Below are 21,703 nucleotides of genomic sequence, written 5' to 3' on the forward strand. Positions count from 1 at the left end.
GCTGTGTGTGAAGAACCTCTCTGGTTCGGCTGTGCCTCCGCCTTCAGGATGGCCTGCGTCCCCCGGTCGCCGCCTGGAAGCCCCTCCCTCCACCCACCCTCCATTCCCCACGCTGGGGCCCAAGCTGCCTGTGGGAAGTGCGCCCTGGAATCGGGCCTGAAGCTACCCGAACCTCCACGCTTCAGGAGGCCAGACACCCTCCTGCGAGTCGAACTGCGATCCAATGGCCTTAGGCCATCGGAGCAGGCTGCAAGCCCCAGAATCTCCCCTTGACGGGGGTCAGCGGGAAGTCCCCCTCTCCGTCTGCCCTCCCGCCTTGGGCCGCCCCAGGCTGCCCACCCGCGGCGCACAGAGGAGGCGAGGCCAGGCGGTGGTGGGATGTCTGTTTATTGGGGCACGTCCAGGCCGCGAGGGCACGGGGGGCGGTCACAGCGCGGCCACGCAGTCGGTGCCCGTGTACCCCGGCAGCCGCAGAGCGAACTTTCGGCGCACGTCGTCGGGCACGAACCTGCCAGCCACGAAGTGGTGGCGCCCGGAGAAGCGGCCAGCGCAGCGCTTGGGCGCCCCCAGTGACACCAGCACGTCGGGCCGCAGGCCGTCCTCGGAGTCTTCGCCGGTCTCCGCATCCCAGCCTGAGGGAGGAGGGGTGGGAGGGGAGATCGGGAGCTGGGGAGGGTGCACGCCCTCAGAGGAGAGTCCCAGCTTCTGCTTTCTGACAGTGAGTCTTGATCAGACCTGCCTCCCCAAAGAACTGAGCCTCCACCCTCAGACCAGTCGCTTTCCTTCCTTGGGGATGTTTTCCCTCCCCCTCTGGCCAGAGCCCTCATACTTCTCTGCCCCTCCTCCCACCCCGCTACCCAATCTGATTCAGCCTCCTCCATCTGATTCAGCCTCTGCCTTCAGACTGCATCATTTCCACCTGCTGCCCTTTCCTGGTCAGACCCATGCCTCTTCTGGCGTCTGTCTATCCCCATACCTCCCTTGCTGTCAATCCTGAGCTTCCCGGCTTGGACTAGAACCTCTTTCCACCCAGACTTCCCAGCCAGCCTCCACTTTCTGACCAGATCCCCACTCAAAGGACAGACTTTCCTCCATCCACAAGCAAGCCTCTCCTATCTGACCTCCTTGCCCCAGGCTCTTGCCTCTGACAGGAAGTGCCTCCTTCCCCACCCAACGGGAGCATTGATCCTCCTCCCTCTGCCCAGAACTCTTTCCTCTGATCTGACACCTCTGCCTCACCCTCATGCTCTGCCTTGCCTTTTTACTTGGCAGGACCACACCAGCTCACTCATTGGTTCATGGCCTCTGCCACCTCCCATGACCTTCCACCTTCAGACTAGGAGCTTTGCCTCCTCTCCTGCCTCTGACTGGAGTCTGGAACCACTAACTAAAAGCCTCTCCCCTCTGACTTTAATCATTCCTTCTGTGATCCTACCTCCACCCTCATACCAGACAGCCCACCTCCTCCTAGCCACCCCCACGCCGCCCCTGCTCTTCAGCACCCTGCTGAGAAGGCCCTGAGGTCTTGCAAGCCAGGGGATGTCCCTCTGAGTTCGGCCACCCCGTGAAGGGTCCGGCTGGCCAGCGGCTGTTTGTTCCGTCTGCCCGTGGCCTAATGGCTCCAACAGGCATAGGGCGGCGGCCAGGACGGGCGAGGCCTTTGCTGAGTGAGCTCACGTCTGCCTGGTGACTGGGCCAGGGTGGGCACTGGGCACATTGGGCTGAGTGTGGTGGGAGGGGATGCAGGATCACCTGGGCAACGACCTCAGTGTTCCCCATCTGAGGGATGGACATGGCCCTCTGCCATACCCAGGGTGCACAATCCATCCCCAAGGAAACTGAGGCTCAGAGTAGGCAGACCAACTGGGTAACAAAAGCTGGAGAACAGGCCCCCCCCCCATGTCTCCCAGGCCCTGACGCACCCCCCTCCACCTGGCATGCCTGAGGGAATGTCCAGGCTCACGAGAGGGATGGATAGCAGCTTGAGTGTGGCCAGCGCACGTGTGCAGGGGCCCCCGACCTCACGGGGCTCCACGCCAGGGCCCAGCACAGCATCCACCACCAGCCCATAGGCATCATTGATGAGCTGGACCTGGGAGGGAAGGCAAGGTAAGGGGCAGCCTTGGGGCACCATCCCCCACCTGCCCCTTCGTTGTCAAGGAGTGCTGACCTCTGTGGGCAGATAGGACAGGAAGGGGATGTCCATCTTCTCACACTGGGTGGTCAGGTCCTGGTGCAGCGGGTCCAGTGAACGTGTGGGGTAGAAGATGGTCGGTTCATACTCCTGGGGGGGAGGTGGGGGCAGGAAAGGGTCAGTATGGGGGCTGCCCAAGCTTTTACAGGCTCTGCCAAGCCTCCAGACCTGGTACCAGGCAGCAGTATCTGGGGCAAGCACTGGGCATATTCTGTAACTTGTCCAGTCTCAATGTTCCCCTGGAACACTACCAAGAGGAGGAAGTGACTTCTGCAGGGACAGAATGGGGAGTGACCCTGGGAGACCAAGGGGGTCCTTGCTACTCACAAACACCCGCAGGTGCCGGGCACAGACCAGCCCTACCGCCCCATTCTGCTCCGGTCCGCACACGACCAGCACCGTCTTCTGCTTCCTGGAGAGAGCAGGCAAGGGGAACACCTGGTAGGGGGCACAGCAAAGGCAAAGGCACGGAGCTTGGAATTCCTCCCTGATCAGGTGGGGAAACTGAGGCCCCAGGTAGAGGAAGGGACGGGGCTTGGGCTTGGAAGCAATATGGGTGAGGGGCCGGGCCACTTGGGGGCCTCAGTTTCCTCCTTGGAGACGCGGAGTCCTGGCCTCAGGATCCGCCAAGCCAGAACAGGAAAGCATGAATCCAGCCACCATTGAAAGCCCGAGAGCCTGGACTGTGGTTTGTTTATTCTCGGCCTGAGTTGCAGACATTCTTCCACCTTTTTCCACTGCAGTGGCTTCCCCGCCCCCACCCATTTTCCAGGCCCTCCCAGAGGCCCCAGAGTTGGTGGGGAGGTACTTTTCCAACCTGCCGTGCCCTGTCTCTCTCCACTGGCCTATCCTCACCTCCCTGTCTCTCTGTAGCTCTCAGACGCTCTCCGTCTAGTCTCTTTCTGTCTCTCTCCTTGTCTCAGTCTCTCTCTCTCTCTCAGACTCTGTCTTTGTGGGTCTGTATATCACTCTCTCTTTCTCTCTTCAATACAGCAGTTAAGCGTGCTGGTGTTAGAGTCCCAGCCTCCCCTGACTCCCTCCCCTCGGCCCCCTCTCCTCTCCCAGCCTCGGTTTGCCTCTATTATATAGAAGCTCTGACAGTCTCATGGGGCCTCGCCCTGACTCCACAGGGCCTGGCCATACTCTAACCTTCCACCACACAGAGGGGAAATTACTCCATGTTTAAGTCTCCTCCCCAAGGTCTGAGGTCCTGACTGACACTGACCATGCCTGCAGCCCATAACCCCAGAGTCAGGGAGGGTGACATTGGCTGGCTGGCTGAGACGAAGGGGCTTCTGGATGTACTTGGGGCTTTCAGGGCAAACACGGGACGAATTTACTACTCTGGCTTTGCTTCTGTGGCTTAGATTTTCTCCATTTCTTTCTCTTTTGGGCACCTCACTCAGGATATGTTTCATTTGGAAATAAAAACATTTAAGTAAAAAAAAAAAATTGAGTTCACATAGAGAAAAATACTGAGTTTTAAAAAATATACAGTGGTAATAAGAAGAGAAAGAGGGGAGGAAGAGGAGAAGAAGGATGACATACTGGAGCCCTGACTGTTGGGCATTTTTCTAAGGTGTTTATGTTTATTAACTGGTGTCAGTTTATTACTCTTGTTCAGAGGTAACATGGGGCAAAACACCAGATAGTAGTATCATCGTTGCTATTATTTGCCAGTTCGTTGCAGACACCTCAAGTATTTGCCCCAGAGCCACAGCTCTGCTTCCCAATCCCTGGGCCATCTGGCTGAGGTCAAGGTCAAGGGGCAGGGGTTAGGTACCTTGGTCACAGCCACAGCACTAGCATGGCCACATAACTCCACCAGCTGTTGCCGCCCAAAACGATAATCCTCCAGCAGCTCCCGTTCCAGAGCAGCTGCCTCCTCCGTGCTGGGGGACAGAGTTGGGAGAGACGCTTAGAGACGCAGAGAGATGGAGACAGAGGCTCAGATGGAGTCAGAAATGTTCCACCACTGGGTCCGGGCGAGGCCTTGTGCCCCTGGATTCGGGTGAGGCTGGGTCCCGGGTCCGGGTGAGGCCGTGCGCCCCTGGATCCGGGTGAGGCTGGGTCCCGGGTCCGGGTGAGGCTGCGCCCACCTAGGTCCGGGTGAGGCCACACGCCCCTGGGTCTGGGAGAGGCCACGCGCCCCTGGGTCCGGGTGAGGCCTCACGCCCTTGGGTCCGGGTGAAGCTGGATCCCGGGTCCGGGTGAGGCCTCGCGCACCTGGGTCCGGGTGAGGCCACGTGCCCCTGAGTCCGGGTGAAGCCGTGCCCCTGGGTCCGGCCGAGACCAAACCAGAGGGAGTCGGACCTGCGTTACCACCATTTGTCCACCATCAGAACTGAGGGGTCAGTGCCGACATGTACACATAAGGAACTGGTGGACATTGAAATTGGGTCTCAAAAGAACTGTTGGTCCAGAAAGAAACTCACTACAGACTGATTCATTTGCCTGTCAGCATAACTATTATTGCTCGTCTCACATTCAGTTCTTATATCTCTAGTGACACATGATCTCGCTCATCTAGGGGAAATGATGAACAACATAGACTGATGAACAAGAACAGAACCAGAAACAAGGAGGCATCGATCGGACTATCGGGCCTCAGAGGGAGGATAGGGGAGGGGGAGGATAGGGGAGGGTGGGGGGAGGGGGGAAAGATCAACCAAAGGACTTGTGTGCATGCATATGAGCCTAACCAATGGTTAAGTTCAACAGGGGGTTGGGGCATCCGTGGGGAGGGGTGTGGGATGGGAATGGGGGGATGAGGACAAATATGTGACACCTTAATCAATAAAGAAATTTAAAAAAAAAAGAAATGTTCCACCAATGTCCCGTGCCAGTCTCTGATGCCACCGCGAACCGCCCCCCCCTCCCCCCGCCCCCCATCTGTTTCCCCATTGGAGGCGCAAGCGATTGAATGGAACCAGGCAGGCAGCTGGAGGTTTAAACTGAAGCCTGATGCGCCGGCGCCCTCTGGTGGTCGAGGAAGCACGTGGTGGCGCATGTTGGTTCTGTTCTTCCTAATCGTGGGAGACTGAGCCCCACTCAAAGGTCCCCAGCCCCCAAGGTGGGAGGAACCCGGAGGAGGCATGGAGCCTGAAGGACTGTGATGGGGGCGATGGGTGGATTTCAGGCAGAGGAAGTCACTGACTGAGCTCCAGGACACTGGAGGGGGCTGACTGGACTAGGGGCGGGGTACGGGGTACTGAGGGAGGTGTGTGAAGGCTGCAGAGGCGTTTGACAGCTCACTTAGGGAGGTGGGATGTGACCCTCTTCAAAGTTAGTTGTAAAACTCAAATAATTGTGCCCAGGGAGATGGAGCCAACTTGCTTGAGACAAAGCTCTACTACGGAGTTGGCGTACTGGAGTGACTGGGGTCTATTTCATCTTTCCAAGCCTTGCTTCCTCTGCAAAAGTGAAGGCGGGATGGGCTCGATTAATTTTGAGGGCCAATTCAAAATGCAAATGCAGTGCCCCTTGTTCAAAAATTAAGAATTTCAAGATGGGCCGAAACCGGTTTGGCTCAGTGGATAGAGCGTCGGCCTGCGGACTCAAGGGTCCCAGGTTCGATTCCGGTCAAGGGCATGTACCTTGGTTGCGGGCACATCACCAGTAAGGGGTTGTGCAGGAGGCAGCTGATCGATGTTTCTCTCTCATCGATGTTTCTAACTCTCTATCCCTCTCTCTTCCTCTCTGTAAAAAAATCAATAAAATATATTTTTTTAAAAAAAAAAAGAATTTCAAGATGGTGATAGAGTGTTAAACCAAGTGTTGGGCACTTATAACAGCAGGGACCAAGCTGTCTGGCCCTTGCTTAAGGACCTTCCAAAGGGCCTGGACGTGGTGGTTGCAGAGAGGGAGAGCTGGCTTTGATCAGGTGTTCCTCACTCCAGAATCAAGGGTTGGGCAGCTGGCAGGACCTTCCTGCTGGGGAGTAACATCTACCCCCAGTTCAGCAGATCCTAGAGAGGGTAATAATAACAACAATAATAGAACTAGGGCCCTACCAGGTTTGGCTCAGTGGATAGAGCCTCGGCCTCTGGACTGAAGGGTCCTGGGTTCAATTCCAGTCAAGGGAACATGCCCTGGTTGTAGGCTTGATCCCCAGTAGGGGGCGTGCAGGAGGCAGTCAATCAATGATTCTCTCTCATCATTGATGTTCCAAACTCTCTCTCTCTCTCTCTCTGAAATCAATAAAAACATATCAAAAAAAGAAAGAAAAAAAAGCACACGCAATTAAAATATGATGATAATAATAATAGAACCAGTCAGTCCCAGAGAGTTGGAAGAACAACTCAGAGAAGCCAAGTGGGTTGCCCAGGGTCATGCCAGAAGAGTGGGGAAACGGAGACTTCCACCTTTGGTGTCTGTCTTCAGAGCCACGAACAGAGTATGAACAAAGCAGCAGAGGGTGATCTACATATGGCAGAAGTTTGGGATGATTTCCCTGATTTCCTCCTTCAATTCTGTGAGTAGGAAAACCACAACCTTCCAGCCAATTTTGCAGTGTGATTAGGCCAAGCAGCAGGAGGGGCAGAGGTGGGAAATGAGGACGACTGTGGGATGGGGAGTCAGGGAAGGCTCCCTGGAGGAGCTGGCCTGGAGCACTATGGTAGATAATCCAGGTGGCAAGAACAGCAAGGCCCAAGGCCTCTTGGTGGGAGAGCTTGGCAGGTTCGAGGGACAGAAGAGAGACCAGTGTGGCTGAGCAGTGAAACAGAATACATACTTTGGGGCCCACATAGATGGGGGAGATGAAGGCTGAGGGCAGGGAGGTTACATGCCCTGAGACAGCAGCAATCAGAGCCAGATTCAACCTCTAACTTGTCTTCAGCCAATGTCAGATGAGGTTGAAGTACCAGGTGGAAAAAGGAGCTCACAGTGGGGCTAAATAAGAGCAAACCCATCCCTCCCCCATCCCCGGCATGGAAGGCCAGCCCAGCTCCTGGGAAGGGTGTTCGGGAACATGGCTTATTTCTCCACTTTCATCTTGTGACAGTTCTGCCTGCAGCCCTCACAGGAGAGTGGGAGGGTGGGAGGATGAGAAGGGTGGAGGATCATCCATTCCTCCTCTTCCTCTGTCCCAAAGCTTTGATCTCATCACCACTCGGAAAATTATCTTCCTGCCTAACTGGTCGTTAGAGTGATAATGGGGAGTCCATAGGAAGAGGGTGGTCTAGGCTATGGGTAGGGTATGAGTGGGAATCGGGGCTGAGCCATGTGGGACCAGGGGTAGGGGGAGGCACCTCAGTTATGAGAGTACCTCTTGTCCCCCAACCAACCCCCCAGATGAGAAGGGCTTTGAGGCCCGGGATTTCCCCACCAGCCCAGAAGGGCTGAGGTGACCTGGTTTCAAAGGGAACTGGGCCTAACACTTCCAAAACGCTTCCAGGAGGGGGCTCTTTGTTTTCGTTTAGTTTTTTTAAAAAACATTGGTTTTTTTTCTTTCTTTCAATATATTTTTATTGATTTCAGAGAGGAATGAAGGAGAGACAGAAACATCAACGATGAGAATCACTGATCGGCTGCCTCCTATACCCACCACCCTGGGAATGGAACTGTGATCTCCGGGTTCATAGGTTGATGCTCAACCACTGAGCCATGCCAGCCAGGCTGGAGGGGGCTCTTTTGGAGGTGAAGCCACGAGGCCAGGATGGCCATGCCAGATCCTCCGTGCTCTCCGCTCTGCCTGCTTCTCTCCACCCTCACCACCCTCATGCCTCTTCTCACCAGCCTGCCATTACTGCCCACCAGGCTGCCAACAGCAGTCTCATGCCCCCTAAACTCCACACCAACGAAGATGGGGGCTTTGAAAATTTGAATACCAGATCAGATCATATGCCCTGTTGCAAACCTTACGGCTCCCCAGTATTCAGAGAATATTCAAATTCCTCATCATATACACAAGCCCCCCACTATGTCTCTAACCTCATTGCCTCCTCTCCCCTTGTTCACTGGGTTCTACACACACACACACCCCACAGAGCCCCATCACTCTTCAATTGGCATTTGAGGTGTCCCACTGTCCCCCATGCCAGATGAGGCCATTGCTTGTTTCTGGAACATTCATCTCCCTCTGCCTGGGAGGTGCTAGGTGTTTAAGCTGAATCCGGATAGCAGCCAGAATCTGGGCACCGGACAATATCAGCCCTGAGAAGAGAAGCTGATCAGACAGAGGGCAGACTTCTGTGAAATGAATCTGGTTTCTCCAGCCCGGCTTGGTGGCCCATGTCACACAGGATGACTCAGAACAAGGCTGTGAGACTGCTATGGTTGCTGACTCCAGACCCCGACAAGTGGCCCAGGTGTTCAAAACTCGCCCTAGCCTTGGCTCAGGCAGTGGCTTCCCTCCCAGACCTGTTTCCTTGTCTAGACAAGGTGGTAATAGCAGGTGGATCACCATGGGGGTGTGTAAGCATTTGAGGAGCTGAGAGTAAGAGTTGAGATGGGGCTCCAGGGTAGCTGGGAGAGGGAAAGGGGAGGTGGGCCCGGGTGGGGTAAAGGGTTATGGAGGGGGAGTAGCAGTGCTGATGAATAATTCACGGAGCGGGTTTGCTGCGACTGTAGTTTCCCTGGCAATGCAGCGTCAAAGGCGGGAAGCGGCAGGCTGTGTCTCCAGTGAAATGCGGGGTGGGCCTCGGATTTCCCCCCCCTCCGCCCCACAGCCCCTCCCAGACATGCTCCTTCCCCCATTACCCCTCTCGACCTGCCCCTTCCTCACACAGAGTCCCGGGTATCCCTTTCCCGGCTGACCTGAGGAAACGCCGATCCTCGGGCGCCTCCGCCGAGTCTCGGCTGGCCGCCCCAATCATGGCCAAGGCGAGCCTGTGCGGGCAGCGGAGCCAGGCAGACACCGTTTTAAAGCGTATCCCAGAGCAGGCCCCGCCCACTCCCACCCGCCAATCAAGAGGCGCCGTGAAGGCGCTTTGCGAGGCCACTGGTCGCTGGTCGCAGGCGGACTTAACTCTTTTGTGGCAGAAGCACAGCTGCTAGCGGATGTAAGGACGCCCAGATGCCCATATTGGCAAGGAGACAAGTCTGGAGGGGCAGAGTTGGGTTGTGATGGGTCGGTCACACCTGCTATGGGGTCCTGGCCTGGGAGTATGGGGACACGCCTCTGCCGCCTGCCCTGCCATTGCTCCTCTCCAGGCCCCTATCCATCCCTGGAGGGGTGGGTGCAGTCAAGCAGAATTACGACAGAGGTAGGGCAGTCAAGGCATAGTTTGGAATCCAGGGCTGGTAGTGGATCCAGGGGCAGCGTAGGTGTGTTTTTTAACGTCACCCAACTTGGCGTTTTCTGCTGAATTTCCAGGTCTAGTCTCTGAGTCCCCACAAGGTGTGTGACCCAGTGGCGCTCACCCTCCCCAAGTCACTCAGTCCTTGGGACACAGGCAGGCAGGTCTCCAGAACATTTATTCACTCCATGGGCGGGGGCGAGGTCCAGTGGCACTTCCTACGTGTACCAGACGAAGCCATAGGCGGCGTTGACAGCCTCCTCATTCGTGCGCAGTCCATACAGCTCACCCAGTACAGGGGGCACCCAGCGCTTTGTGTGGAACACAGACTCGCCCACCTGAGGGGAAAGCAGGTACAGGTGGGGGTACTGGCCACTGTGTCAGAAGCTGCCGCCTTCCTCACCTCACTCCCAGCACCTACTGCAGGCGTCCTCAAACTACGGCCCGCGGGCTACATGCGGTGTTTTTGCCGTTTTGTTTTTTTACTTCAAAATAAGATATGTGCAGTGTGCATAGGAATTTGTTCAGTTTTTTTTAAACTATAGTCTGGCCCTCCAAGGGTCTGAGGGACAGTGAACTGGCCCCCTGTTTAAAAAGTTTGAGGACCCCTGAGCCACTGCCTCTCTCAGCTTCAAAGAGGTTTTCTGTGGAAGGTTGCACTTCTACGGTGGCCTAGACCCTTTCCCTCCCTACAGGGGACCCACCTTCCAGTCGGGCACATCCTTCATGATGATGGCCTCCTCCTCCAGGTTCTCCCGAAGCATCTGCAGGATCCTGTAAGGATGGAGTGGGAGGTGGAGACAGGCCTCAATACCCCAAGGGACCCCTGCCTAATGCACCTATCAGACCGCCTACTCACTCCCCCTCCAATCATCTCCTGCCACTTCCAACCCTGCACACACTGACCTCTTTCTTTCCTTTCCTCACCCTGGCAAACTTTTTTTTTTTTACTAGAGCAGTGGTAGGCAAACCACGGCTCACAAGCCACATGCGGCTCTTTGGCCCCTTGAGTGTGGCTCAGCGTTAGACCACTTCTTCAAAATAGACTCGCCCAGGCCGAAAACCGACCTCTGCGCATGGGCCACGAAGTTTCAATCGCACTGTACGTGCGCACCCGCACGTGGTATTTTGTGGAAGAGCCACACTCAAGGGGCCAAAGAGCTGCATGTGGCTTGCGAGCCACGGTTTGCTGACCACTGTACTAGAGGCCCCATGCACAAAATTCGTGCATGGGTAGGATCCCTAGGCCTGGCCGGCAATCAGGGCTGATCTGCAGGGCAACCAGCAGGGCGATGGGCCGGGAGGGGACCCTCTGCTGGCACCCGCCTTGGCTAGCCTGGGGCCTGCAGGCTGGAGTCAGCTCCTGCGTTGAGCATCTGCCCCCTGGTGATCATTGCGTGTCATAGCGACCGGTCGTTCCACCGTTCAGTAGATTTGCATATTAGGCTTTTATTATATAGGATTGATTTCAGAGAGGAAGGGAGGAGAGAGATAGAAACATCAATGATGAGAGAAATCATCAATCGGCTGCCTCCTGCATGCCCCACACTGGGGATCAAGCCCACAACCCGGGCATATACCCTGACAGGGAATTGAACCAGTGACCTCCTGGTCGATGCTCAACCACTGAACCACGCCGGCCTGGCTCCCTAGCAAACTCTTTTCTCCTGCCCCAGCCCCAACACTCCCTTCTTGCAGAAAAGCCTTCCCGTTCTCCCCCTTGGTCTCCACTTTGTCTAAGGCCCCCTCCAAGGATGACAGCAGTTTGTTTGTGCAAAGATATAGCTGCCAGTCCCCATGTGCATTTTGGCTGTCCCCGAACTGCAAGCTAGGGCACTCAGGCCTATGACCTCCTGACCCTGGCGGTCCCACCTTCGGTCCTTCTCTGCCTGCAACAGCGGCATCAGTGCGATGCGGGCCTCAAAGTCCTCGATCTGCAAGCGCCTGTGAAACCCCAAAACCAACACTTGGATCAGATTAGGGTGGGCAGAGAGGGAGGCAGACATGTGGCCCCTGGATATTCAGGGTGATGCACTTCTGCAGTGGCCTAGACCCTTGCCCTCCCTACAGAGGATGGTGGTGGGGGGAGAGGAGAGCAAGCAGGATAGAGCTTGGGCACTAGGCTCCGTCCACCAGGAACCCGAGATGGGGAACCCAGCTAGTGCAGGCATTGGTCCACAAGACTGCTGGCTTCACACTTTCTTTTCAATTAAAAAACTTTTTTTTTTTTTATCCTAAAAATAGCCCAAGTCTGTAACTGCAGTGAAGGAAGGGAAGCGTTCATCATGGAGCTCTGGTCCTTACAAAACCATGTCCCCTTCATCTCAAAATAACATTGGGGCATTCCTTTCTTCTCCCTGCTCTTCAGCATCTTCCAAGCCCCAGCCATGTCTGTGCTCGGGGCTGGGGAGAACGAGCCCTATTGTGTCCCAGGGAGTGGCCTCTGGCCATATCCCCTCATCACCAGAAATCTTACGGAGGCACAAGGAAGGGGTAGATGAACTTCAACCCCTCTGCTGGCCCCATACCCCAGGCTATTGCCCCCATCACAGCCACACTATGGCCACTACTGTGTCCCCCTAGGAGGCTGGGCCTGGTCTTGCTGGTCCACCACAGGGGCCCTTGCATCCAGCACCCATCAGGTGCTCCTGGGTATACTCAATAATGAGGAGCACCCTCCACGAGCTGAGCCTTCTCTAGCACCCTCCTCAGAGATTCCTGGCCGAGTGGGGGATGCTAAGGACATATGACATAGGTGGGATAGGGTGGAGGAGCCCAGCCAGTCAGAGGCCAATGACAAGGAGCCACATGGCAGGGAATCAGATGAGCTCAGAGGTGGCTGGAGTCTGAACTGAGGCCATTGTAGGCCTTGGTCCCTCAAGCCCTACATGGCTGGCGTGGCCACTGTCTTGCATGATCTGCTTTCCATGCCCTTATATCATCATTACTTGGTTGCCATGGACTACCTGGATACCCTCGAGTCCCCAGTGGCAGAGGCTGAAGGGGTGCCTGGTGAACACATGGAGGCAAGCTCTTTGCTTACTAGTCAGTCATTAAAGGTAAAATCCAAAAATGGATTTGCTGGGTCCCCAAGACCTGGGGGGTTGGTGAGGGGCCCAGTGTATACCAAGTCCACAGGCACATGCCCACCCTCACCTGCACGGGGCCTACCTGCGTTCACGATTCCACTTCATCATGCTCCAGTGCCCAAAGATCATGGCCCCAATGCCCACAGCGAACATGCTGTAGCCTGTGGGGAGAGGAGCACCAGCTCAGCATCTGCATGAGAACAGGCCACCCGGGTCACTTCTTCTCATGAAGCATATCCACTCGCTGTACAAATAACCCCAGAAATACAGACGATGGAGAAGGTGAGAGTGCCCTGACCCCCTCCCAGAGATGGCTTGTATTTCTTCAGGCTATTTTTTTCTCTCTGTGGAATGTCCACTGGCCCGCTTCCTTGGACACCCCCTCTTCTATCACGTGTGTCCCTCTGCAGGCAGGGGACCCCAAAGAAGCCTCAGCTTCTCTCTCATAGGCAAGACTGGTGGCAGCACCACCTCTGCCCCCATGCTGGGGTTTCTGGAAGGTACTGGGCAGGGACTGCAGGAGGACTCAAAGGTCTAGGTGTTTATGGTTGGACTAGAGGCCCGATACGTGCAAGAGTAGGCCTTCCTTCCCCCAGCTGCCGGCACCGGCTTCCCTCTGGCACTCGGGATCCAGGCTTCCCTCACAGCCCCAGCTTCATCCGGAAAGTTGTCCTAGGTAATAATTAGCATATTACACTTTTATTATTATAGATGGCCCTGGCAGCGCAATCTTGCTGGAGGTTGTTTGGTTCCCAGTCAGCCAGCCAGCCCCTCAAGGATGGCTGACGCCCATGGCTAGGTTCCAGCTCCATGGTAGCTCCCATCTGCCTGGGCCACCTCCTTGCATGCTGCTCACAGGGCCTACCTCGTGAATGCAGGCAGGACCCTGTGCGAGGCTGTCAGAGGCAGGCTGTGCCCTTCAGGGGTTGCCACCACCCCCTGGCCTCCTGGGTGCTGCTCCTAGCCCGGCAGGGTAGACACCCACTTCCTGTCCAAACCCAGGGGAACTGGCTGCCATGAATATTTACTGCGCTCCAGCAGGCATTCACTGTAATCCTGACTGACAGGCTGTGGGCCTGCTGGGGTCTTCAGGGAATCCCAGACACCTGGGGCCTGGCTGGCCCTGCACCCCCTCATCTTTCGAGCATGGTCTCTTCTCTGGCCAGGCCTCCAGGTTGCTGTGACAAATGGACAGGCTCAGCTAGGTCAATCTCCAGTCAACACCTAGTAAAGGACTGGTAAACAAAGGGCGATGCCGCTCCCTGGGCCTCATGGGGAGAAAAGGGGTCGGGGGTGTCTTTCTTTTTCACATCAGCTGGGACACAAGGTTCATCAGGCACCTCTGCTGGACCTGGAGATACATGATAAACTGGCTCCATATTTCCCCCCTTAGTTCAACTTGTTAAAAACACCAGCTCAGGTCAGCGAGGCACGTTAGAGCAGCAATCGCCAAACTTTCGGACCTCACGGACCACCAGTGGTCCATGACCGCTGCTCTAGAGACAATACCCCTCCCAGCACACACAATAGTTGGCCACCAGTGTAGGGCGCTTCATCAGAGCTGCCTCATTCTTTTAAATAGCTGCAGAGAGGCCCAGAGGCCTCCCCTTCTGACCCCACCCCAGGGGACGGACCTAGACGGTCTTTGTGAAATCCTTTGCCATCACACCTGGCACCCAAGTGTGAGTCCATCTGCAAGATAAATTCCAGGACTAAGGATGCCTTTATGATGATGCAGCTCTAACTCATCTCTTCCTCACTAAGGGCTACAAGGCCCAGACCCCAGGCCCTGGGCAGGTGATGTCTGTGCTTCTGGAGCTGCCAGTATGTCGGGAAAGGCCAAGGAGTGGCATGCCCAGAGGGTGTGCGGACCATGGGTAACCAAGACTTAAATAAATGGAAACTCTTCCTGTGTTTATGGATCAGAACTTAATTTAACATTTTGTTCAGATGGCAGCACTCTCCAAAATGAGGTAGATTCAACACAGGCCTCATCAGAATCCCAACCCATCCCCCACAATCTGACAGAAATTGACTAGCAGATCGTGAAATTCATATGGAAATGCAAGGGACCAGAATAAACAAAACAATTCTGAAAAAGAACAAAATATGAGGACTCACACTTTACAATTTCAAAACTTATCACACAGCTGTGTGTACTGAACAGCGTGGCACTGGCATCAGGACAGACATGTATATCGTTGGCAAAGAGCTGAGAATCCAGAAATAGACCCTCATATTTATGGTCAATTGAATTTGTCCAAGGGTGCCAAGACAACTCAATGGGGAAAGAACAGGCTTTTCAGCAAATTGGACAACTGGATAGCCACATGCAAAAGAATAGTGTGCTCCTTCCTACTCCCATCCACACAAAAAAATGAACTCAAAATTGATCAAAGACCTCGATGTAAAAAGCTAAAATTATAAAACTCAGAAAACAGGAGTCAGTCTCTGTGACCTTGGATGACACAATGATTTCTTAGATAAAACACCAGAAGCACAAGACAAAAGAAAAAAGTTGATGAACTGGACTTCACTGAAATAAAAAAACTTGTGTGCTGCAAATGAGACCATTGAGCTGAAAAGGCAACCCACAGAATGGGAGAAAATATTTGCAAATCATATATCTGATAAAGGAATGGTATCCAAAATATATAAAGAACTATTAAATCTCAATGATAGCCCAGCATGCTCAGTGGTTGAGCGTTGACCTATGAACCAGGAGGTTACGGTTTGATTCCTGGTCAGGGGTCAGGAGTCAGGACTTGATCCCCAGTATGGGGCATGCATCATTGATGTTTCTAGCTCTCTCTCCTCTCCCTTCCTCTCTGAAATCAGCAAAAATATATTTATTTAAAAAAAAAAACACACTCAATGACAAAAAGATGAATAACCCAATTTTTTAAAAATATATTTTATTGATTTTTGTACAGAGAGGAAGGGAGAGGGATAGAGAATTAGAAACATCGATGAGAGAGAAACATTGATCAGCTGCTCCCTGCACGCCTCCTACTGGGGATGTGCCCGCAACCAAGGTATATGACCTTGACCGGAATCGAACCTAAGACCTTTCAGTCCACAGGCCGACGCTCTATCCACTGAGCCAAACGGGTCAGGGCGAATAACCCAATTTTAAAATGTGTAAATGATTTAGACGTTTCTCTAAGAAAGCTATACAAATGGCCAATATACACAAGAAAGATGCTCAATACTATTAGTCACCAAGGAAATGCAAATTAAAACCACAATGAGATACCACCTCATACCACCTGGGATGGTGAGACTCAAAAGAATGATAAATAGTGTTGTCCAGATGTGAAGAAATTTGAACTCCCAGATGTTGCAGATGGGAACATAAAATGGTATAGCCAAAGTGGAAAATAGTTTGGTAGTTCCTCAAAATGTTAAATGTGGAATTACCATAACCCAGCAATGACATTCCCAGGTGAAATTTCACCTAAGAGAAACGAAACATATGCCACATAGACACTTTTACACACATGTTCATAGCAGCACTGTTCACAACAGGAGAAAGGTAGAAACACCTGAAGAGTGCCTCAAGTGGGAAAGGATACACAAAAGTGGCCCATCAATACAAGATTATTACTCATTCATAAAAAGGAATGAAGCACTGGCACATGCTACATGAACATTAAAAACACCATGCTGAGAGCTTGGCTGAGAGACTGCAGGGGGAGGAAGAGTGGGGAGTTTGGGAAGGGAGAGTGGGGGGGACCCCCTTCTGAGCTCTGGCCTCTCGTGAGGCCCTGAGTTGTGCAGCTACCCCAGTCTCCTCCTCCCCCCAAAAAACACAACATGCTGAAAGAAACCAGACACAAAAGGATACATTGTGAATGATTCCATTAATATGAAGTGTCCAGAAGAGGCAAATCCATAAAGACAGAAAGCAGATTAGTGGTTGTCAGGGGCTGAGGGGAGAAGGGGGAGTGACTGTTAGTAGGCATGGGGTTTCTTTTGGGAGTGATTAAAGTGTTTTAAATTTAGACCACGGTGATAGTTACACAACTGCAAATAGACTAAATATCTGTGATCTGTAATCACAAAACAGGTAACTATATGGTATGAAATCTCAATAAAAATGTTAAAGACACAAGAAAAAAAGGAGCCACATACTGGGCATAGGAGGTAGTGGAGAGAGCTGGGTGTGAGATGAGGAGTTGTGGGGGTAGTGCCACTTTAGGAGCAGCAGGGATTAAAGGCAGCTTGAGCCAGCTTGGCATGCTCTGGGACGCTGGTGGTGAGTGGTCCAGGGAAAGAGGTGCCAGGCTTGAGGCCACAGTGCCAGGCTCAAAAGAGGCAAGGCTGGAGGAGGCCCATGACAACAGAGGATGAAGGTGGGGTACCGGACACAGCACAGGGTCTTTGCACTCGCTGTTCCATCCATCTGAGGAACTCCTCCTCAGAGAGGTCACACAGGCCCTCCCTAGCTAAAGCAGGTCCTGGTTAGCCCAGGCCCCTCCACTCACTACAACAGGAAATTCAGGCGTGATATGACATTGAATTCAAGACAAGGCCCATAGCCATGTACACACTCAACAAAGTTAATGAATGAATGCAAGAGCTTAAGCAAAGACCACACCAACTGAAGGAGTATCTTCCTCACACCTCTGCAGCCAGGAAATACTGGGATGGCTTTGTATGTGTTACAATGAAAGTCATGTAAAAGGGATGTGATTAGGAGACCCAACTCCAGGCAATGGCATTTAGGGCCCGCTGCGCTATGAACAGGAAGAGGACCGGTATAAAGGTATAAAGGATGTGTTTGTAGGTTAAAAAAAAAAAAGATGCCGAGTGAGGAGGGCCCAAGGAGACCCAAGGGCTGGTCACACAGGGGCATGTGTGTAAACAGACCTTATGGAGCACACCTGAGGGGTGCACTGGCCTGGTTGTTACGACTCAGATTCATTCAATGTGCTCTAGGATGAGTTGAGTGCCCATGTGGTGTCAAATCTATCTTTAACCTGTTTTTGTATGGCCCTCCGGGTAAGAACACTTTTAGATTTGTAAACAACTGTTAAAAAAAAAAAAAAAAAAAGCAGCAGCAGTGGACAGTGGATAGAGATAATCTGGCCAATAAAGCATAAAATATTTATCTGGCTCTTTATAGAAAAAGTTTGCCAACCTCTGTTCTGGGATACAAAAAAGCCAAGAAGGGGAGGGGAAGAACTTGAATTTTCAATAGGCAACTTATCTACCATCAGAATTATTTTTTTTACTATGCCCACGAATTTTTTATTAAAGCATAATATGCAGATTTTAAAAATATATATCTTTATTGATTTCAGAGAGAAAGGGAGAGAGATAGAAACATCAATGATGTGAGATAATCATTGATTGACTGCCTCCTGCATGCTGGGATGGAGCCCCAACCTGGACATGTGTCCTTGACTGGAATCGAACCTGGGACCCTTCAGTCCACAGGCCAACGCTCTATACATTGAGCCAAACCGGCTAGGGTTATATGCAGATTTTAATGTATTCACAATTAATTTGTTTTAAATTTTTTTGTTAATCCTGGGTGTGAAGTATGTGCATCTTTTACTTTCTCTCTTACCTTTTTCTGTGATGAACCCAACAACAAAATTTTTAAAAAACATATTTTTATTGATTTCGGAGAGGAAGGGAGAGGGAGAGAGAGAGAAGTATCAATGATGACAGAGAATCATTCACTGGCTGCCTCCTGAACGCCCCACACTGGGGACCAGCCGCAACCCAGGCATGTGCCCTGACGGGAATCGAACTGTGACCTCCTGGTTAAGAGGTCGACTGCTCAACCACTGAGTCACACTGGCCAGGCACGAATTTTAAAATGTTACTTAAAACGTTTGAAAAACTTAAGAATATATATTCCTGGGATATCCTACAAGTGAGGAGCACCAGCGAGGAACCACCACAAAGAACATCTTTTAAATTCCTTCTGTGTTCCGGGTTTTGAACCCAGCTTTTTTCGGGGTGGCCCTGCAGGTAAGGTCGCAGCCTCACTTTTTCCACCTGTAAAATAGAAGCGTGGCCGAGGGCTAAGGGTTCAGGCTAAACTAACCTCAACTTAACCTACTGTGAAAAGGAAATAATTAACAGGACCGACTTCTGGGCTGTTAGGAGAAGAAATTAAAGGAATTAGTAATCGCTCGACAAATTACAGCAGTTATCGTTATTGTTACCACTGACGCTATCCATAGACTCAGACTCCGCCTCTCCTCACGCCGCAGGTAGACTGAGGCCTGTTAGCCTCCCCAGCGCCCCGCCCCCGCTGCGGCGCTCAGGAGGCCCAGACCCTGACACCCCGGCGCAGATGGACACTGACCCGACAGTCCCCGACGCGGAAGGTTCCGTTTGTAGTCGATGGGGCCGTAGCCACCAGGAGGGGGCATGTCCTGCTTCACCTTCGAGGCCGCCATGTTCGGGTGCTCTGTACTTCCGGTTGTGGGCGGAAGTGACGTAGTCTGAGGTCGCCGCCATGATGAGTGTGGCGGAAGCTGTCGCGCAGGTCCCGGGTGGGGCCAGGGAACCCAGGACGCTAGTGTAGCGATCCTACTGCGCGGGAGAACTCAGGCTATGATGCCCGGCTGCAGCCAAGGAATCCTTATTTCTTCTCCCAGACGAGGCGTGGCTCAGCCGGTGTGGACGGCTGGAACCTGTGGGGTCGCCCAGGTTCTTGCATCAAAGGACTTCCCTTTCACCTTCCCTCTGGGGTGATGCGCAGGGCAATCAAGCTCCGGAGGGAGACAGGTCACCGAGCTAAGCCCCCTTTCCCGTTTTTCCCCCCTCTGGGTCTGTGCGGGCAGCCCAGGGCTCCACATAGTCAAGGCTTGGTACAAGTAGTTGGGTGGGGGCGGCAGCTGCTCAAATTTGGACTCGCAAGGAGCCACCCACCCCAACCAACCCCTGGCACAGATTCTGCTCCTTGGTGGTGGTCGGGAGCCCTTGGTAGTAGTAGCCTCTCATCAGGAACTGATTATGAGTCATAAAGCCCTAGGGCCTTGGGGGGGTCCATCCCGAGGCGGGGTGACGCCCGCGGGGCCCCCACCCCCGAGGTAGGGTGACGCCCGCAGTCACTTCACAAGGCAGAAATTGTTACCTGGGTAATAAAAGGCACCGCGGCAGCCGGACCCCGGGAGTGGGCACATGGGGGTGCGGGTGTGCAGGTGCCAAGCGCCATGGGTTAGGCCCGAGATCGGAGTCCGGCCGCCCCCCGACAGCAGCCGCCTCCTGCTCTCCGTGCGCCCCAGGCGCCACCATGTCGGGCGACAAACTCCTGAGCGAACTCGGCTATAAGCTGGGTCGCACGATAGGTGAGGGCAGTTACTCCAAGGTGAAGGTGGCCACGTCCAAGAAGTACAAGGGAACAGTGGCCATCAAGGTGGTGGACCGGCGGCGCGCACCGCCTGACTTCGTCAACAAGTTCCTGCCCCGCGAGCTGTCCATCCTTCGAGGAGTGCGGCACCCGCATATTGTGCACGTCTTCGAGTTCATCGAGGTGTGCAACGGGAAGCTGTACATCGTGATGGAGGCAGCCGCCACGGATCTGCTCCAGGCCGTGCAGCGCAACGGGCGCATCCCCGGGGGGCAGGCCCGCGACCTCTTCGCACAAATCGCCGGCGCCGTGCGCTACCTGCACGACCACCACCTGGTGCACCGCGACCTCAAGTGCGAAAACGTGCTGCTGAGCCCTGACGAGCGCCGCGTCAAGCTCACCGACTTTGGCTTCGGCCGCCAGGCTCACGGCTACCCAGACCTGAGCACCACCTACTGCGGCTCAGCAGCCTACGCATCGCCGGAGGTTCTCCTGGGCATCCCCTATGACCCCAAGAAGTACGACGTGTGGAGCCTAGGCGTCGTGCTCTACGTCATGGTCACCGGGTGCATGCCCTTCGATGACTCAGACATCGCTGGCCTGCCCCGGCGCCAGAAGCGCGGCGTCCTCTACCCCGACGGCCTCGAGCTGTCCGAGCGTTGCAAGGCACTGATCACCGAATTGCTGCAGTTCAGCCCGTCGGCCAGACCCTCGGCGGGCCAGGTAGCGCGCAACGGCTGGCTGCGCGCTGGGGACTCCGGCTAAAGCCGGAGTTCCCACATACCCGCCGCCCCTAGCACTGCGCAAGCGCGGCACACGCGAGAGGCGCGCTTCCAGCGTCCCGCGAAGCCGCCGCGCACCAATGCGCATGCGTCCTTTCCCCTTTCCTTCTTTCTCGACAGCGGGGGCCACAGTGGCCCCTGTTTGGAATCTAGTTCCTCCTCCACGAACCGGAGAGCGCATGCGCATCCTCGATTACCCCCCCGCAAGAAGGCCCCGGGAGGGGGCGAGACCAGAGGATGCTGAAGCATTGCGCCTGCGCGGACTGAGCGACTGCTCTGCGGCCGGAGGAGGCTGCCAGGTAGAGCTGCCCACTAGGGGACGCACGCTGAGTGCGTCCATTCCCAGCCCTGCCGCGCAGGCCGCCGCGGGACGGCGCGCTCCGGGCGTCACCCGCGTTGTAATTTGCAATAAACTCGCTCTACCTCGCACCTGGCTCTAGCAATGCCACCCTTTTACGGAGCGGGGAGAAGGGGTCAATCCCCGGAAGGCAAGCGCGGGCGCCCCCTTTTAGAGAAAGGTTGGTTAAGGTTCTTGAAAGATGAAACAGAGGGCCGGAGACCATGGGATACCAGGACACAGGCTTTATTGGCGATCACCCTGCCGGCCGCCTTCCAGAGGGGGAAAGGGAAGAGAGAGAGAGAGAGAGAGCTTGAGAGCGAGAGAGCTTGCCGGGGTGAGAGTGCCTTTTAAGGGGAGGAAAAGAGGGGATGGGGCTTAGGGCGCTCTGCCCATGCTGATTGGTGGTTTCATGTAAGGTACATGGTTAGGGGCCTAGGGATTTAGGAATTGGGGGTTTAGGGTATATGGCAGGTGCTGATTGGTGGTTCAATGTACAGTCCATATAAGGTGTTCAGGAATGTCCGGCTGCAGGTGGAGTTTACATCATACTCCGTCCATCAGTTGGGGGAAGGGAGGATCTATCATTCCAGGATTTTGCTAATATTAAAAAAATTGAGAGTCCGGGCAGGGTCAGGGGATGAAGGTCCGTCTTCCATAGCTACTTCCCGCTGAGCGGGGGCGTCGTTAGGGGCGTCTACCCGGGGTCTCAAGGATTCTGGAGTTAGGTTCTGAATTCAGTGCC

The 21,703-nt window shown here is 54.2% G+C and overlaps 3 protein-coding genes across 3 annotated transcripts; 1 reads left to right on the plus strand and 2 right to left on the minus strand.

The window, feature by feature from the left end:
- Window positions 1-379: 379 nt before the first annotated feature.
- Window positions 380-9,070, minus strand: YJEFN3 (YjeF N-terminal domain containing 3). Its single transcript, XM_008156349.3, has 6 exons — window positions 8,954-9,070; window positions 3,978-4,086; window positions 2,522-2,632; window positions 2,171-2,284; window positions 1,942-2,092; window positions 380-632 (listed from the first exon to the last, which is right to left on the minus strand). The coding sequence occupies exons 1-6, from the start codon at window positions 9,010-9,012 to the stop codon at window positions 427-429; spliced, it is 750 nt and encodes a 249-aa protein (XP_008154571.2). The 5' UTR covers window positions 9,013-9,070; the 3' UTR covers window positions 380-426.
- A 522-nt stretch (window positions 9,071-9,592) lies between these two features.
- Window positions 9,593-19,408, minus strand: NDUFA13 (NADH:ubiquinone oxidoreductase subunit A13). Its single transcript, XM_008156350.3, has 5 exons — window positions 18,850-19,408; window positions 12,607-12,685; window positions 11,308-11,379; window positions 10,140-10,209; window positions 9,593-9,773 (listed from the first exon to the last, which is right to left on the minus strand). Exons 1-5 carry the CDS (start codon window positions 18,941-18,943, stop codon window positions 9,654-9,656), a joined length of 435 nt encoding a protein of 144 aa, XP_008154572.1. The 5' UTR covers window positions 18,944-19,408; the 3' UTR covers window positions 9,593-9,653.
- A 274-nt stretch (window positions 19,409-19,682) lies between these two features.
- On the plus strand, window positions 19,683-21,050 carry TSSK6 (testis specific serine kinase 6). The gene has a single exon (XM_008156352.3). It carries the CDS (start codon window positions 19,783-19,785, stop codon window positions 20,602-20,604), a length of 822 nt encoding a protein of 273 aa, XP_008154574.1. The 5' UTR covers window positions 19,683-19,782; the 3' UTR covers window positions 20,605-21,050.
- The last annotated feature ends 653 nt before the right edge of the window (window positions 21,051-21,703 follow it).

This window comes from Eptesicus fuscus, chromosome 6 (genome assembly GCF_027574615.1).
Source record: "Eptesicus fuscus isolate TK198812 chromosome 6, DD_ASM_mEF_20220401, whole genome shotgun sequence".
NCBI lineage: Eukaryota > Metazoa > Chordata > Mammalia > Chiroptera > Vespertilionidae > Eptesicus > Eptesicus fuscus.